The sequence below is a fragment of the Arachis hypogaea genome, chromosome 7 (genome assembly GCF_003086295.3).
Source record: "Arachis hypogaea cultivar Tifrunner chromosome 7, arahy.Tifrunner.gnm2.J5K5, whole genome shotgun sequence".
NCBI lineage: Eukaryota > Viridiplantae > Streptophyta > Magnoliopsida > Fabales > Fabaceae > Arachis > Arachis hypogaea.
Window position 1 is genome coordinate 60,064,756 of NC_092042.1, and position 19,215 is coordinate 60,083,970.

At 34.4% G+C, this 19,215-nt stretch overlaps 2 protein-coding genes across 3 annotated transcripts; both read right to left on the bottom strand.

Moving 5' to 3' along the window:
• Positions 1 to 649: 649 nt before the first annotated feature.
• On the bottom strand, positions 650 to 1,818 carry LOC112704106 (uncharacterized). The gene is made up of 2 exons (XM_025755655.2): positions 1,615 to 1,818; positions 650 to 1,504 (listed from the first exon to the last, which is right to left on the bottom strand). The coding sequence occupies exon 2, from the start codon at positions 1,458 to 1,460 to the stop codon at positions 1,041 to 1,043; it is 420 nt and encodes a 139-aa protein (XP_025611440.1). The 5' UTR covers positions 1,461 to 1,504; positions 1,615 to 1,818; the 3' UTR covers positions 650 to 1,040.
• Positions 1,819 to 8,148: 6,330 nt separating this feature from the next.
• On the bottom strand, positions 8,149 to 11,375 carry LOC112703197 (serine/threonine-protein kinase SAPK2). Of its 2 annotated transcripts, XM_025754537.3 has the most exons (9): positions 10,843 to 11,375; positions 10,669 to 10,743; positions 10,302 to 10,403; positions 10,121 to 10,174; positions 9,944 to 10,036; positions 9,774 to 9,866; positions 9,583 to 9,687; positions 9,373 to 9,471; positions 8,149 to 8,726 (listed from the first exon to the last, which is right to left on the bottom strand). In XM_025754537.3, exons 1-9 carry the CDS (start codon positions 10,960 to 10,962, stop codon positions 8,436 to 8,438), a joined length of 1,032 nt encoding a protein of 343 aa, XP_025610322.1. In that variant the 5' UTR covers positions 10,963 to 11,375; the 3' UTR covers positions 8,149 to 8,435. The 2 variants fall into 2 exon arrangements, with proteins under 2 accessions (XP_025610322.1, XP_025610321.1); XM_025754536.3 differs by having other exon boundaries at positions 9,944 to 10,174.
• Positions 11,376 to 19,215: the final 7,840 nt, after the last annotated feature.

The following is a 19,215-nucleotide window of genomic DNA, read 5'->3' on the forward strand; positions in this document are numbered from 1 at the left end:
TGCTACCTAAAATAAATAAAATTGCAAAAGACTCAAAGTAGCATCTATATTAGCTAAAAGATAATTAATTCTTTATTAAACTAATAAATTAGATACAAATTCATTAGAAAAAGATTGGAAAGATGCTCACGCATAAGCTAACTAATCGAATGTCAAAAACATTAGGTCGAGCCATAATGTGAATTGATTTAGCTAGATCTAAAGTTAGGTTTAAAAACTAAAGTAAGGGCTTTTAGATGACATTGATAATTAACTCAATATTTTTATATTTTAATTAATATTTATTTTTATTTAACGTTATTTATAAAATAAATATTTTGGTATGATTGTTATATAATATATATCGAATTTAATCTTCAAAGATAAGATGTTAATAATTTATTACATAAAATTTCTAATGTTATACACACTAATTATAAAACAGGTTTAATTTGGTTTATTTTGTATTAATTTAAATTTAAATTAGATCTTAAAATAACTTTACCAGAGAATTTGTTTCAAATTATCTCTAGAACTTTAAATGTGTTTCAATTATGCTTTCGGAGGTAATTCCCACTAAAAATATAAGTAAAATATATTTCAAATATTAAGAAATAAAAAATATATTTAAACATTATTTACAGACAAAATTAAAATATGTTTAAAATATTAACAATAACATGAAACATTTTAGACATGAACAGTATTTTTATAACAGGAAACTCATCCTTAATATACACTTTTAGAGTACATTAACCACTTATAAACCAACTATTACTTATGCCTAGAACAACATACGTTAAAAACCTAAGGCCATTACATAATGGTGTAGCAAAATAGGAAGGCCATGGAGGAATCCTTAATCATAGGCTGCTTTCTATTAAACATTATGTAACAAATTTAAACGTTGTCTGAGATTAACGAAACCTAAAGCGCTTTACCCAAGTCCATATCCTTAACATACTAGTACCCTTTGGACAATTGCTGTTGACACCCAAATCATGAAGCCATATCCGACAAATCTTCGATGTTGTGTCTTTCAAAAAGAATGATGGGTGGTCCTATTCCTCTAGCATGTCCGTGAAGATATCCACCTGCTCCCTTAGTTCTTCATTCTCGACCTCAAGACAGTGAAGACGCTCTTCCAGTGCTTGAACCTCCTCTTCCCTGCTTTGCCTCAAATGTTTCTCAAGACGACCAAGGATTCGACGGTTATAGTCCCGAATGGTATACCAGTTGCATACAAAATCTTCTCTAGCATGTTGAACGCCACCTCCTGTCGAGCTACACGCTCCTCGTGTGCAACTGGACCATGAGCAACCAGCTCTAAATCTCTGAAGTTGTGAGGAAGGACGATCGTGAACCCAAACATCACTCGATCGTCCGCTGAGCTTATCCCTTGACGAAGAAACATTGGGGGACTCGATTTGAAAATATGCACAGGCTTGCATTAACATCAGCTCCATGTCCTCCGCATGCATGAAAGCTTCATCCGTTACCGGACTCACCACAAATGGACTGGGATCTGCATCACATGCAAACAATTCACATAACCATGTTGTCAACAAGACCCTAAATAGGATCCAACAACACCGCACAGATACATGATTTTGAAGGATTAAAAAAAAGTATTACCTGTAACGATGGGGTTGTTACTGCTACTCCCGCCACCGTTGTATTGGCTACCGCGTGTTGTTCGTGCATCAGACTGTTGCTGTGATAGAGGGGTCGAACAAAATGCACCTTCTAACAAGCGTGAAGGTCTTCGAGCTACCGAACAGTAGAAGAACTGGATTGCTGTTGTTAATGTTGCAAGTGTGAAGAATGTTGAAGTTAGTCTCACATAAAAAAAAGTATGGAAGAGTGAGGAGTTTATAAGATGAGAGACCCATTAATTTGACATCTTAAGGTTTTGAGTTAGATGTGTGTCATCTCATCTTATGTTCTCTCACTTGATTCCTCTCTGAAATCTCTTTAGTTGTCGAAAACCAAAACATACTTGCACTCTTGTCAGGTCCTATAGGGCGGGGTCCCCTGTGACTTGTCCTTATATTCCACGTAACTCTATGAGGCTTTTATAACAAGCCACAAATAAACCAAACTCTAATTACCTAATTAACACCTATATAACTTATAAACGACGTCTTTGAACTCTGGAATACACAGTTGGGCCAAGCCCACACATAAAAGAGAGAAAAAACAGTAATTATCAAGACAAAAAAAAAACAGTAATTATAACCAACTTGGTTGGTCGAATGGTCGCTCACTCGTCTAAAAAAAATTTTATTTTTTACACTGTCATACACTTACTTGTCCATTTCTTTATATAAACATTTAAATATTTAATTTACCCAGTAATTCAAATTCACTTTAATTAATTTGTAGTTTATTTAGAATTTATATTTTAAATTAATAATTTTACTATTGGTTGGAAATTAATATAGATATTTGTAAGCATAAACATATAATTTTCCTATAGTTTAAGTATTACTTAAAGAAAGGTAGCTTAATTTTATATTATAATTTTAAACAACAAAATAATTGTAAACTAACGAGACAAACAAAGGAAAAAAATTAAAAAAAATAATTTTGTGAAATATATATATATATATATATATATATATATATATATATATATATAATGTCATATTTAAATTCATAACACCACTTTCTTATAATTATATTTTTTTTATCTTTTACCGCTAATGATTATTCAAGAATAATTTTATAATAAAATTAAATTAATACAATAACAACAACAATAATAATGAAGGCAAATTACTAAAATAAAATATTTGAATCCAAAATTATCAAAATACAAGTTTTGCAGTTTGAATACAAAAATGTAATTTTCTACAAAATTATGTAAACTGCTGATGGGGTTTTATGGTCTCAAAATACACGTAAATCACTGGTGAAGTTTCACAGTTTTGGCCAGAAACCATGGTAGGGAGTTCCACGATATATGTGAGGATGGAAAATAAGCATAAATTGTAGAAGGGGTCCGATTTATAGTTCCACCGAGTTTCACTATATACACCAACCTAGAGTGAGTGGTGTGATGGTAGAGAGTCATTTTTAAACATTTACAAATGGATAGGGATGATAGTTTTTTGGTCCTGATCCATTGCTCTAGTAAAATAAAAAAAAAAGTAAAAAGTACGGTGTTAAGTTCACCAATAAACAACCTGTGAGTGTTTTTATTCGGTCAACAAATACTCTGTCAGAGCTAAAGACGAGTATATTGCAAAAGTTAGGGTTGTGTGGGGCCAAGTTGGTGAAGAAGTTGTTCTACAAGATTCTGATTGCGGTTGTGTCAATTGGTGTGCAGTATGAAACATTTGTGATAGGGTCGGACGAAGACATGCAAGTTATGTTTCATTGTCGACGCAGTTTTTCGGAGGTGAGAATACACGAGTTATATGCCAAGTTGGAAGATATTGTCGACATTTCCGGGCCATCAGCGCCAAATCCTCAATCGACGATGGTAGGGGTGCTTCTACCTCAATGCCGGTCGTTGCACCTGGTTGTATGTTAGGTGAACCTCCATCTGTACCATTAGGGTTAGCCAGGCCAGCGGGTTTGATTCTTGGTATTTTAGGTGATGGTGAGCCAGATCATGTTGAAAATGCGATGTGAGAGGATAATTCGGACATTGAGCCAGATCACATATTGGGGGACAGCGAAGAGGATACTCCTAGGAACCCACCATCACGTAAGAGGCCAACTAGTTCGGGGTCCACCAACAACCGCCACATTTCTTGATGTTGAACTTGGAAGCAGTCGGTCAGCAACCGGACATTGATCCCACCTTCGGAGGCCAAGGATTACATGAGGAAAATTCTTCAGGGGAATTTCAGATTGGCTAATATTTTCCGACAAAGGAGGAAGCTCTGTTGAGTGTTAAGGATTGTAGCATCCGTTGTGGAGTACATTATCGATGAAATGGACTGTAAAATGCTTTATCTTATTCGGTGTGGGAAGCTCGCCAAATAGTTCCTCAAACCAATTCCAAGCGGGTTTGCCATCATCTATCAGCTTCTTGAAATCTGTAAGGCACCTGGATACAGGTAAACCATCCACGAGCAACCCTAACTGGTATGTAACATCCTGCAGCGTGATGGTGCACTCTCCGAATGGCATGTGAAAGGTGTGCGTCTCAGGATGCCACCTCTCAATGAATGCGCTGACGAGTGGCTCATCCAACCAAAACTACCTCGTGTTGAGCTGCGCCAGGTGGTACAAACCTACCCTCTCCAGGTAAGGTATGATCCTGTCATGCAGAGGCATGTTCTGTTGCCTCTGGACACTACAAATGCACCTACTAGGCTGTAACATGTGAGAGAAATAACCAAAACCAAGTAAGATTCCATCACTAACAACCATTACCCATAGATACTAAACAAGTTTAACCCGATACAGTTCCCAAATGTTTCATTCTAAGTTCAAATTAATAAGGCTTAAATATAAGACTCAAATCTTTAATTCAAAATAAGCAAATACTAAACGTAAGATTATATAATCTAAATCTTAAGTTCAAAAAAAAAAAAAACTAAACTATAAAACTTATAATTTTTAAATTTAAGAATGCAAAATACAACCATTAGGTTCAATTTACAAAATTTAATCTTTAGGTTTCAAAATCTTAACAATTGAGACTACAATACTTGAATTTAAACTTATATGTTTAAAAGTTCAAATTTCAAAACTTAGTTTTCAAACATGATAAACAACACTACAATTTGAACCCTATGCATCAAATACAAGAGGATCATCATTCTACTTAAACATTTGGACATATCTCTTAACTTTGAAATCCTAAACTGGCCAATCCTAAATTATGCATTCTAACTACAAAATCCAAATACCACATTTCTCTGTTATATGAAATAGAATAAATAAAAGATAGCAAGCTTACCTCTTTGTTGATGCTGCCGGCTATGTGCACAACACCGTTGAGCCGGTAAAGACTGCGTTCATCCACCATGGTCCCGGCCCAAGAAATGTCCGAATGTCTTCCTCAGCACACTTTTCCTCACTTTTCCTCTTCCCCTCTCTCTAGAACGTCACTTTAACAAATTGAAAGTGTCATAAAATGAATAATCCATGACACTCCTTCTGCGTATTTATACTAGAGCATAAACTGCTAGACCTCTTCCACGATTTATGCTTATTTTCCATCCTCACAGAAACTATGGAACCCCTACCATGGTTTCTGGCTATTGCTCAACGTAAACCGTAGAACCCCACCACTCGGTTTATGTGTATTTTGAAACCGTGGGACCCCATCAGCGGTTTACATTATTTTGTAGAAATTTTCATTTTTGTATCCAAACTTCCAAAGTTGTATTTCGGTAATTTTGGATCCCAAATGTTTTATTTTAGTAATTTGTCCTAACAATGAAGTCTTGTCCCATTAGGTATCTACATGAATCAAACGATGCCATTAAGCTCTATCATGTATTATGTCTACAGAAAGACCGTTTACATGTAGATCTTGTTTGACCACCTAATGGATGGTCTTTCTAGGTCTCCTCTGTCTTTCACCCCCTGTCCATCTTTCATTTCATCCACCCTTCTGACTTTGTGCTCTGTTAGTCATCTTCTCACATGTCCAAACTACCTAAGATGTGATTCTACCATCTTTTTCACAATAGGTGCTACTTCAACTCTCTCTCTCTATTATATCTTTGTTCCTTATTCTATTCAATCACGTATGACCACTCATTCATCTCAACATCTTCATCTCTGACACGTTTAACTTATGTTTGTGTTCCCTTTAGCCGCCCAACACTCTGTACCTTAAAGCATAGCTAGTCTGATAGCAATGCGATAGAATTTACCTTTAAGTTTTAAAGGCACTTTTTTGTCACATATAAAACCAAATGCATTTCACCATTTTGTCCAACCTGCTTGGATCCTATGATTTACATCATGTTCAATCTATTCACTATCTTGTATGATGCACCCAAGATACTTAAAATTTTTAATTTTTCGTAAGATGTTTTCTCCAATCTTTACCTCTATATTAGGATTTTTCTTTTGACGGCCAAACTTACATTCCATATATTCCATCATGTTACGATTTATGCGCAGACCATACACTTCTAGAGCTTCTCTCCATAAATTCAACTTCTTATTTAGGTCTTCCCTTGATTCTCTCGTAAAAATGATATCATCGACAAAAAGCATGCATCATGGCATAGGTTCTTGGATATGCTCTGTGAGTACTTCCAAGACTAATGTGAAAAAGTATAGACTTAAGGATAATGCCTGGTGTAATCCTATACTAATAGAAAATTCTTCTGTCACACCATCTTGAGTCTTCACACTAGTTGTAACCCCATCATACATGTCTTTAATTGCATGAATATATGAGATCCTTACTCCCTTCCTTTCCAAAACCTTCCATAAGACCTCCCTTGGCACCCTATTGTATGCTTTTTCCAAATTAATAAACACCGTATGTAGATTTCTTTTATTACTATGATACCTCTCCATCATCTTTCTTAATAGGTATGTAGCTTCAGTGGTAGATTTGCCTGGTATAAAACCAAATTGGTTCTCTGTTACTTGTGTCTCTTGTCTCAACCTCCGTTCTATCACCCTTTTCCCATAATTTTATGGTATGGCTCATGAGATTGATTCCTTTATAGTTTTTGCAACTCTGTATATCTCCCTGATTCTTGTAGATAGATACAAGGTGCTCTTTTTCTACTCATCTGACATCTTCTTTGACCTTAAAATCTCATTAAAAAGATTGGTTAACCAACTGATGCCTTTCTCTCTAAGGCCCTTCCAAATCTCAATCGGAATATTATCAGGTTCTACTGTCCTACCATTTTTTATCTGCTTTAGAGCCTCTTTTACCTCGAAGTCTTGAATCTTTCGATAGTAGTCGAAGTTTTGATATTCTTTCCTTGTGCATAACCGACTAAGACTCAGAGGAATCTTCTATCCTTCATTAAATAACTCGCTACCTTTCATTGATCTTCTCATCTTAAGCCAAAATTTCTTCGTCTTTATCCTTTATGCACTTAACCTGATCCAAGTCTCTCATTCTTCTTTTATGACTCTTTTGCGATTTTATAGATATCTTTTTCTCCTTCCTTTATACCTAAAGACTGGTAGAGGCCCTCGTATAAAAATTAATAAATCAATAAATAATAAACTTAAAAAATTTTATAAATACAGATTGAATAGATATTTTTTAAACAATGCATAAATGGCTACTCTAAGTATGCTTAATTTCTTCTTTATTAACAAATTGTTTAATTTTATTTGTATTAGTTTCTTAACATATTCAATTATTGTTCTATAACAATATTAATATGTAAAATAATTATTTTTAAATTTATATAAAATAAAAATATTTTTAAATACTCTATATTACAAATAAAAATATTGAGCTGTTTTATCATCTAATTTTATACACTTTAAATGAATCAAAATTAGGCCATTAATTAAACAACAAATATTTGAAGCCAGGAATCATCCTATTTCTATGTGAATCAATTCTCAGTTGGCCAATTGCATAATCTCATATCTATTTTAAATATTAATATGATAATCCCAAAATTTGCTAACAGACAAAAGTATTGCTGAAAATTTGATAATACACAAGAACATAAAATTCTACAACCATACACAGGAAATACGTGATCATTTTCCTACCGTAATTCTTTTACTATAATGTTTTAATATAAATGCTAACAGCGATTAGATCTTTGTGAAACCAATCACACTTGATATTTTATAATAGTTCATACTATAATGTCTATTATTACGATAATTATAGTAGTTATGCAATATTAACAATATTTTTAAGTATTATTAAAACTAAAATAATTTTTTATGTTATTTGATAATATTTTTGAATTTACAAATAAAACTAAAAAATATTACTGAAATATAAAAAATATAAATTAATTTTAATAATACTTTTAAATATTACAAAAATAATATAATCACCGCACTCAAAAAACTCTACCTTCTGGCTTATTTGCTTGTTTTTCACAAAGTCATGCGATGTTACATTTCAGGTAAAACAGTACTTGTATCTGGAAGTTTCTAAATTTTATCATATTCTCTCTCACCCACCACATTAGTTTTGTTCCACCGCCTCAGATTCCTACACACAAAAAATGGGGAACCTGACACAACTTGTTCTACATCATAATATTCTCCTGTTTTATAAAGTTCATGTGATTTACATTTCATGGAAAACAGTACTTAGATGTGGAAGTTCCTAAAACTTGACCATGTTAACACTACTTGCGAATGAAAAGTTGAAAACCCTTTTGAAAGTCATAACTAAGAAACATAAATACAAATGGAGCAACTGATCTTAACTTAAGAAACTTAACCAGCAAGGAAATTCAACACCCCAAGCGAGAAAGAGAACACTCTGTTCAGAGCAAAACAAAAACTCATAGCTTCCTCATCTATATATACACTCAAAGAGGAGGGCACACAAATTCACCGCTTGTTTCTAAATCATCAAGATCTGCATCTGCGTCTGCATCCAATAGATCGTCGAAGTCCATGCTGCCTTCGGTGACAAGGCTGTCACCAACCATGGGAACATTAGGAGGCTTTCTTGCCTCTTGTAGAATGGAAAGTACTTCCTCCACACTCTGCGACGGATCATTCACGTCGCTGCTTAGGCAGCTTCCACCTTCCATTAGTTCTACAGGCAAGTTCACTAAAAACCATGGATGGTTTTTGATTTCCGATATTGTTATTCTCTGTAAAATGCGGTAAATGCCTCAATGAAATTAAAAAAAGGAAGCTATATACATTTCAAACTAAGTCTAAGAAGATGCCACAAACAGATTAGAGATTAATTGCTTAAATTTTATCCCACAACATGCAAACCAGACATTCATAAAACCAATAATATGCATTGGTTAGAGAAAGTAAGAACTTTAGGCTTAATTGAAAAAATAAATATGACCTTCATTTTATATTGATAAGTTGTCCTGACTTTTTTAGTATAAACATAAATCAATGTATCTAGATACATACAAATTGCATCGTAAAATACACTGATTTATGTGATTTGAATCCTCTAAATTTTAGATTTCACATCAGAGGATAAAGTGTGATCTTTTACTATTTATTTCATAGGTGGGACAAAAAAATATAAAAAAGAAAATATTCAAAGATAAAAGATCACACTTTATCATGAAGTGAAAATTCAAAATTTAGAAGATGCAAATTCTAATTTATGAATGTACTAGAGAATTTAAAAAACTTATCAATATGGAATGGAAAATGGAAAAAGTATGATGAGAAATTTAATAAGGCCTGTTAAGCAATTAAATTTTGTAGCATATAGGAATATCTAGACAATAAAAACAATAATTATTTGTTAACCATCAAACCAAATACCTGTTCAGGATTCGCCACAAAGATTTTTGATAGAAGATGTCTACATTCCAAGGAAACTCGTTCACAATCAGGAATTGTATACTGAACACCAACTATCCTCTGCAGAGAATATCCAATTGACACCCCATATAAGATAATATATAACGATACAATCAACCCTTATTTCTACACTTCATTTTGCTTGGTGATGAGTATGCAGTTATCACTTACCCCAATAGTTTTCTTGAAATTTCTAGGATCCGCAGGATCTTCAAAAGGATAAGTTCCAAATAACATCACATATAAGGTGACTCCACAAGACCAAACATCTGCAATCTATAGTTTTCCTTGAAAATATTTAGTCAACAAACTAAAATAACGAATAAGATAGGCAACAAGGAAAGGAAGAACTAGCTTTTCACCTTTCCATCATATTCTTTCCTTGTCAGGACTTCAGGAGCGATGTAAGCTGGAGTTCCTACTGTAGACTTCGGTTGTGAATGCAATACGGATGACTACATAGAAAAGACTTAAAACAAATTAATACAAAGGTGCCAACATTTAAAGCAATAGTTCTTGATAACCTCACTACCTTTGAATAACCAAAGTCACAAATTTTGACTCGCGGTGCGGTGCTTCCGTCTAGAAGTGTGTTTTCGAGTTTCAGATCTCTATGACAGATTTGCTGCATAAACATTCCTTCAATTAAAAATACATGTCCATTGCAAGGGTAGATAATTCTTGCTAAAATATTGGTTTGGTTTTGTACCATCGAATGACAATAACTAACTCCTGATATCAATTGCTGAAAGAAAAATCTCGCCTGTTGAAAAATAACAAGACTCAAGGATTAAGGATGCTGAAATTTCTGTATGAACTATTATACATACAATTTTAACAGGATACATTCTAAATCAAACTATTCAAGGACATCTCCATTTCTATGTTACCTCATCCTCGCAAAATTTACCGAAATTGCATATCCTCTCAAAGAGTTCTCCTCCAGCAGCATACTCCATTACTATAGCTAGATGTGTTGGAGTCAAAAGGACCTGCAAGTAGAGTCATCAAAGCATATAAAGAATTAGTCTGTGATTTATATGAAATTCATACAAGTAGAAGAGTCTAGAAGCAAAATATCGGAAACAATTTTACAAGAACTAGAAGGCATAAGGCAAGTTATCCACTTAAATAATCATATTCATATCCAAATCATAAAAACAAGTGTTTCCATTGTCAAGTTCCCAATCTGATTAATATTTCAAACAAGATATACCCTTTACTCATTAGTCGTTTAGTACTAAAAGTTTCACTAACCTCTTTGAATCTAACAATATTGGGATGCTTCAGGGACCTGTGATTCATGATCTCCCTCTGGACATGCTCATCAATCTGCAGCGACAACAGTGAATAAAAAATAAAAACCCACACAGCACACAAAAATATACTATACCCCAATAAATAAATAAAAATAAAAGACATGAATCAGACCTTGTAGCCTCTTTCAATGAACTTAACAGCAAAGAGCTCATTGGTAAATTTGTCTCTCAACAACTTGGCGACAGCAAAGTTCCCGGTACCAATATCTTTGATAATCTCGTAGCGCTCCATGTCTTACCGGCAAGAAGAAGTGGTTTCTTATTTGCTAACAAAAAAGTGAGGGTTGGGGTTTTTATTTGTGAAACTTCTCAAAGAGTGTTGAAACTTAGCACGGACGCTAGCAATTTTGTTTTTATGTAGACTCTGACACTCTTATGTACTCTCTTGCCTCTATTGTTGATAAAATAGAAGGAAAAGTGGCAAATAGAAAAAAAGGAAAAGTGAAAATGAAGAGCCAGTTAGCATTGAGGAAATTTACAGAGTGACGCGTGTGGAATTTTGCTGACATGAGGACAAGAAAGTACAGAGATAGATAATGGAAAGAACAATTGGTAACAAAAGAGAGGTATAGCGCATAGGCACACAAGTGCTCATTTTGATATTCACATTCGCAAGTTGCACCGATCTCTTTAATCGAGATCTTTAAATTAAAATAAATATACCTCGGTACTCTTATGTCTATTTTTCGTCACTGGAACAGTAACGTCTTGAGTAAAGTAGTTTATTCCTTGCCACAAATAAGTATAAATGCACCAATTTAATCTTTTTTCCTTTTATAATCTAAACTAAAAAATATATTCGTCTTTTCGTTAATGCTATTCTGTGAAACATGCATGAGCAACATGACCCATAATGGTTTTTATATTTAAAAAGTGATGTCATAATGGTAAATTTTCGTCTTTGATTTTAATAATAATGCCATGGTTTCTATACCAACAATTATGCAGTATAGACCATGGTTCTAAAAACCGGACCCGATCAGTTGGTTCAACCGAAATAATCGGAAACCGGTTATCTGGTCGGTTCGGATAACCTAAAAAATCGAATGGCAAAAAATTGGTGGAAAAATCGGTCGAACCAGCAATTAACCGGCAAACTGAAAAAATCGTCTAATTTTTTGACGGTTTAGTGGTTTGAAAATTCAGATGCCAAACGACGTCGTTTTGGCTTTAAAAAAGAAAAGAAAAGAAAGGCGTACGCGTTAACCAAACCTAACCCTAATTCACTTTCTTCCCCCATTACCCCAATCACAGCCAATCTCCCCTTTCTTCTCCCCTCACCCACCAAGGCCACCATTGCCACCGCCCACCAACCTCTAGATTCTAGAAACTACCGAGCCACCCACAGCCATCTACAGCAGCAGCGCTCCTCATTCGCCACCCACAACCATCTACAGCAGCAGCGCTCCTCATTCGCCACCCAAACCAATCCTCACCGCGTTGAGCCCGCCTCCTCGTCGCCGAAGGTCACCGAGCTCACCGAGCCCGCCTCCTCATTCACCGGTAAGACTCTGTTCTTGTCTTCTTCCTGATTTTGAACTTGCTTCCTTCTGAAATCTGAGCTCGCCTGTTCTGTTTGAAAAAAAAAATAACAGGGCATCTGAGTTAAAAAAAATAACATATGAATCCAGTTAAATATGCTTCAGGTTCAATCTGTTTTTCAAGTCGTGTTGAGTCTCGAACACTTTTATTACCCTTTCAATATGTTTGCTGCTTCTGAATATGTTCTGATCTTGATTTTTGTTTTTGATTCTCTATGCTGCCTGTTCTGTTTGCTGCTTCATGATTTTTGTTTTTGATTTTCTGAGGTTATTTATTCATGATGAATATGTTTGCTGCTTCATGATTTTGTTTTTTGATTTTGTGAGGAGGTTATTTATTCATGATTTTGAATATGTTTTGCTGCTTCTGAATATGATTTTGTGAGGAGGTTATTTATTTGTTATCTGTTCATGATTTGTTTGTTTGCTGGATTCGTGATTTTGTTTTTTGATTTTCTGAGGTTATTTGTTCATGATGAATTTGTTTGCTGCTTCAAGATTCTGGTTTTTGATTTTCTGAGATTATTTGTTCATGATGAATTTGGTTGCTGCTTCATGATTATGGTTGCTAAATTATTTATTTGTTCATGATTTTCTAAAGTTATTTTCTGGTCTTTCCTTCCTTCTATTTTTCCTTTATGTATTGTTTTCTAAATTGCATATTTCCTGTTTAATGGTATTTTTCCTAGATGAAGATGAAAAGTCAAACGGTAGATCTGATATCCCGAAGATGCAGATTATTGTTTGCAGCTCAGTCTTATTTATAGGAATGATAATGAATTGATGATCCTCTGCATTTCCTTGATCCTGTATAGAAGAAAGAAAAACCAGAAAAACTATAGTAAGTCATTTTTTTATATTCTTGATTCTTCTATTGAGTAAAAGCTTTTAGAATTTCAAGTGTCTATTGTTTGGTCCTTCACCGATTAAGTTGGATTCAATAAATAGAATGTATTTTTTGAACCTGCTTTATTTTGGTCTCTCTTAAACTGTTCAAACCTTGTATTAACCTATAGATTTTGTGATTTTTGTTTCATTTGGTCTTTGCACAAATGCTTCTTTTGGAGGGAAGAACTAGATCTACCATATTTTGATATGGCTACACTTATTTCTGCAACCAACAACTTCTCGACCAATAACATATTGGGAAAAGGCGATTTTGGAGCTGTTTACAAGGTTAATACTTAGTCATATAATGCTCAAATCTGGATATTAGCAACATGTAGGGGTGTGCATGGTTCAGTTTTTCTATAAACTGAACTGAAACTGCACTAAACCATTTTAAATGGTTTAAAAACTGAACCAAACTGCTTTGTCACATATGAAACTGGTTCTAAACCAGTTTATAATACAGTGCACCAGTTTAAACCAGTTCATAAAAATAAAACTGGTTTTAATTAAAAAAACCAGTTTAAACTGGTTTATAGGCTAAAACTAGTTTTCACCCTCTCCCTCTTTCTTTCCCTCTCTCTCTCCCCTCTCTCTCCCCACACTCTCTCCCCTCTCACTCTCTGTCTCCCTCCTTCCCTCCCTCTCTCCCTCCCTCTCTCTCTCCCTCCCTCCCCCTCTCTCTCCCTCTCTCTATCTCTCTATTCCTCTCTCTCTCCTTTTCCTCTTTTGCTCTCTCTCTCTCTCTCTTCTTCCCTCACTCTTTCCTTCTCCCCTCTCTCTCTCTCTCCTTTTTCTCTTTTTTCTCTCTCTTCTCCTCTCCCTCTCTCTCCTTTCTCTCTTTCTTTCTCTATCTTCTTCTCTCCCTTTCTCCCCCTCCTTTCTCTCTCTTCCTCCTCTCTATTTTCCTTTTTCCTCTCTCTCCCCTTCCCCTCTTTCTCCCCTCCCCTCTTTGTCTTCCTCTCTCTCTCTCTCCCGCTCTCTTTCTCTTTCCCTTTTCTCCCTCTCTATCCCTTTCTCTTATTCTCTCTCTCTCTCCCCCTATCCCTCTTCCTCTCTTTCTCTCTCTCCTTTCCTCTCCCCCTCTCTCTCTCTTCCCCCTCTCTCTTCCCACTCTCTCTCTCTCTTTCTCTTCCTCTCTTTCCGTCCTCTCTCCCTCTCTCCTTCTCTCCCTCCTCTCTCTCTCTCTTTCTCTCTTCCTCTCTTTCTCTTCTTTGCTCCCCCTCTCTCTCTCCCTCCTCTCTCTTCCTCTTCTCTCTCGCTCCCCTTCTTTCTCTCCCTCCCTCTCTTTGTCTTCCTTACTCTCTCTCCACCTTTTTCTTTTCTCTCTCTTCCCCTCTCTCTCCCTATCTCCATCTCTCTCTCACTCCTTTCTCTCTCCCCTGCCCCTCTTTCTTCCCCTTCCCTTTCTTTCGCTCTCCTTTTCTCCCTCTTTATCCCTTTCTCTCATTTTTCTCTCTCCCCTATCCCTCTCTCCTTCTCTCTCTCTCCTTCTCTCTGTCTCTTTCAATTTTTCTCCCTCTCTCTTCTTCCTTCTCTCTTTTCTTGCGCTCTTTTCCCTCCTCTCTTCTCTCTTTTCCTCCTCCTCCTCTTTCTCCTCCTTCTCTCTCATTTTGGAGAAAAGAGGAAGAAAAAGAGAAGAGGGATATAGAGTGAAAAAAGGATGAGAGAGAAAAAAAAAGAGAAAGGAAGGAGAGAAAGAAAATAAGGAAAGAGAGGAAGGAGAAAAAAGAGAGAGAAAAGGATAGAGAAAGAAGGGAATGAGAGAGAGAGAAAAGGAGAGAGAAATAAGGGAAGGAGAGAGAGAGCGATAGAAAAAAAGAGAGAGAGAGATGAGAGGGAGAAAGAGGAGAAGGAGAGAGAGAGAGAGAGGAAGAAAGAGGGGAGGAGGAGAGATAGAGAGAGGAGGGAGAGAAAAAAAGGGAGAGAGAGAGAGAGGAAGAGAGAGAAGAAGGAAGGGGGAGGGAGAGGGGGAGAGAGAGAAAAAGATAGGAGGGGGAGAGAGAGGGGGAATGGAGGGAGAGGGAGAAAGAGGAGGGGAAAAGAGAGAGAGAGAAGAAAGAGGGGAAGGGAGAGAGAGGAGGGAGAGACGAGAGAGAGAGGAAGAGAGTGGGGAAGGAAGGGAGAGGGAGAGGGGGAAAAGGAGAAAGAGAGAGAGAGAGAGAAGGGAGAGAGAGGAAAAAGAGAGAGAGAGAGAAGGATAGGAAGAGAGAGAAAAAGAGGGAGACAAATAGGAGGGGGAGAGAGAGAAAGAGAGAGAGAGAGAGAGAAGGGATAGAGGAGGGGGAGAAAGAGGAGAAGAAGAGAGAGAGGAAGAAAAAGGGGAGGGAGATAGAGGAGGGAGAGGAGAGAGAGAAAAAAAGGGGAGAGAGAGAGGAAGAGAGAGGGGAGGAGAGAGAAGAAGAAGGGGAAGGAGAGGTAGAGGGGAGAGAGAGAGAGAGGAAAAAGAGGGAGAGGGAGAAAGAGAAAGGGGGTGAGAGAGAGAGGAGTGGGAGAAAGAGAGGAGGGAGATGAGAGAGAGAGAGGAAGGGAGAGGGGAAGGGAGAGGGAGAGGGAGAGGGGGAAAGGAGAGAGATGGAGAGGGGAGAGAGAGAGAGAGAGAGAGAAAGGGGAGAGAGAGAGAGTGAAGGGAGAAAAAGAAAGAAAGAGTATGTAAAATTATTTTTGGAGTTTAAATAAAACCAGTTTTAATTTGGTTTAAAACTAAACTGAACCATAAAAACTGTGGTTTCAGTTCAGTTTTTTATTTAAAAAAACTGGTTTATTTAAAATAGTTTCAGTTCAGTTTCAATTTAGTTCAGTGAAACCAGTTTTTTTGCACACCCCTAGCAACATGGTAGGGAATTTTGATTTGTTGAGATAGGTGCTATGGCCAAATAAGTACATTATTTGAAAGAGTCACTATTTTGTGTCTGTAGAACATTATGAGTTTGTGATTATGTGCTGTTTTTTTTGTTTAGTTATAAACTTTGATGTTTGAAGTTTTTTGTGAACCTCTAATATTAAGCTATGGATAATTTATTATGTGAAATTTTAAATTTTATTAAGTTAGAAATTATTGAATTTATATATTTAAAATTATTTTTAGGTTTTTTAATAATTTTATTTAATATTTAATTAAAACAGTTGAATCCCGGTTAAACCCCGGTCGAACCAGTGAACTATTGAACTAGTAACTTCATTGGTTTATTGACCGGTCCGGTTTTCGCAACCGGTGAATGCAAGGATAAAACTTCTAAAAAGAAAGTTTTATTGCTAAACATACTACCAAACTCAAAACGAAAAATATCGCTTTGGTTTGTCTTTTCAAGTGATCTTTTTGAAAAATGCCAAAGAAGAGTGTTAGTATCAGTAATTTTTGTGATTTGTAGCCATCAAATAATTATTAATAGTGTTTTGAATGGGTGAGATTGCATTCAATAATATGAAATTACTCATTTTTATTTTGCTGGTTACATATTAATTAGAATTTAATAAAATTACTGAACTCCTAAAAATTTCCTATGCAAAAACTCAGTTACACATCAAGTTTTAGAGAAAACATCTAAAAATCTACTCAGAAAAATAAAATTATACAAAACAAAATCAAAGAAAAAGAAGAATGACGTAATTTTCATCTGCGATTTCCTCCTAGAAATAAAATCAACCGAAAAAGTTTCTCATCTTACTACTTCGGTCAGGTTATATGAAGGAAAGCAATTATGCTAATTTATGTATGCAACCATCTATGCTATGGCATGAGATAAAATAAATAAAATAAAATAAAAAAAGAAATAGCAATGACAATACTTAAGACATGTAAATTAACTCCTGTTAATTAAAGCTAATTTTTTCATCCCAGATTGTATGTCCATCAATATAACATGACATCAGTAGATATACTTAACAGAAGAATAGATATTTGCATACCTATCTAGTGATGAATTATCAATACAACTGCAAACCATATTTAGAATGTCTGTAAGAATAAGTTTCTATATCGATGAAAATTAGAATGAAATCCGCGCTCTATGTAGAGAGATAAATTAATTATTATACTATATAATATATTCTAATATTTTTTAGAAATTGATTAGATAACATATAAAATAATGTTAAATTTAAAGTATTTTATATTAAAATTATTTTACAAAATATTTATTTGATAATTTATATATAATTCTATATAATTATTCAACTAAAATATAATATGATTATAGTTTATTGTTTCAAGAATTTGAATTTATTTATTTTTAAAAAGATAATTTTTTATTATATACAATTATACAAATCTATATTTTTATTGAGTTAATAGTCAAATTAGTCTTTATAAGACATTCTTTAAATTTATCCTGAAAGATTTTTCAATCAAATTGGTCCTTCAAAAATTGTGAATTAATCATATTTGTCATTCAGTCACTCTATTAATAATTTTTTTCTTCAAAGATTGATATTGTAAAACATTAATTGATAACATATATAATACCTGATATGTCTAACTGGATATTGATCAAATATATTTATGAAAATTTATTAATTTAGTCATTTTTCTCAATTATAAAAATCTTATTCCTAAGATGACCTAGTGACTAAATTGATAGATCTTCGTAAACATATTTAGTCAACGTCTAATTGAACACATTATATGTCATGTATGCTATCAGTTAACATTTTCCATCATCAATCATTGGCGAAAATTGTGAGTGGAGTAACTGAAGAAGAGAGAGGATTAATTCGTAATCTTTGAAGGACCAATTTAATTGAAAAAATCTTTCTGGAACGAATTTGAAGAATGTTTTATCTTTTTGGGACTAATTTAAATGTTAACCATATCTTTATTTGTTGTTTTTATCGTTTGCACATAATTAAAAAAGTTAAAAAAAAAAGAATTTGAATAAAAAATACTAAAAATATAATCTTAAATTATAAAATTAATACTAATAAGGCGTTGTTGTGCCAAATTTAAATTTTTTTAAAAGATTTTTCAATAATTAGTATGAGAGAATAAAATATAAAATATTAATAATAAGAGTTATATATAACATGTTTTATAAATGGACCAAATAGTGAAATAGTAAGAGTCTTATACAATATGCAGTATAGGCCAAAAATATAAAATTTGAATCTTTATATTTTGTAACTAAAATTTTGTATAATTATGATACTTTTCATATATATATATATATATATATATATATATATATATATATATATATATATATATATATATATATATATCCTACAAGGAATAGTGTAATTATCGACGCTAAAAATTGACAGTTGTATTTTATGTCGATATTTATTCACGGTTTGTTGTCGATAAAATAAAAAATTATTTGAAATAAAATATTAAAATCGACAACCAGGTTGTCTATTATTTTGATGACCTTATATTTTCTTTAAAATCGACGGATGAATCGTTTATTTTCATATTTATAATATCGACGGTTTTCGTTGTCGATAAATTTAAATGGTGGAGATTCCTTTTCAAAATTAAGTAAATGGTGTAGATTTATTATATAAAATAGACAGTTAAGAAGCTAATTTTGTTTTAACTGAAATCGACACACTGTCGTCGATTTTTATCAAAAAAAATTACACCCGCATTTGCTTCCCGCGTCCCTCGTTTCACCCACATTTTCCTATTAACCCCAATTCGCCTTCTCCATTTCACCTCCGTCATTTCACCAACCTTACCTCTTCACTGCTGCTGCATCGTCTTTGCTCCGCTGCTCCCGCACCCGCCGCTATCGCTCTGTTACACTAATGTCGTTGTCTCTCTCATTATAAATCTCTTCAGGTGCAACATAATAGAGTTCTTAACTACAATCATGATGAAGAAGAACAATAAAACCAAAGAAGAACAACGAGATATGACTACAACTGTGATTGAGATCTTGTTTTAACTTGATCTCTCAGAAAATCAGATCAAGAAGCTAATCAACAATGAGTGTCTCTGTTCCTTGAATCGGTACTACAAGCGTTAAAGCTTGGGAGCTGCCAATCAAGAGCATACACAACATGCTTTTGAAATCGACATTTACGGTTTCAAATCCAATCCAGTTGATCAGTGTGAA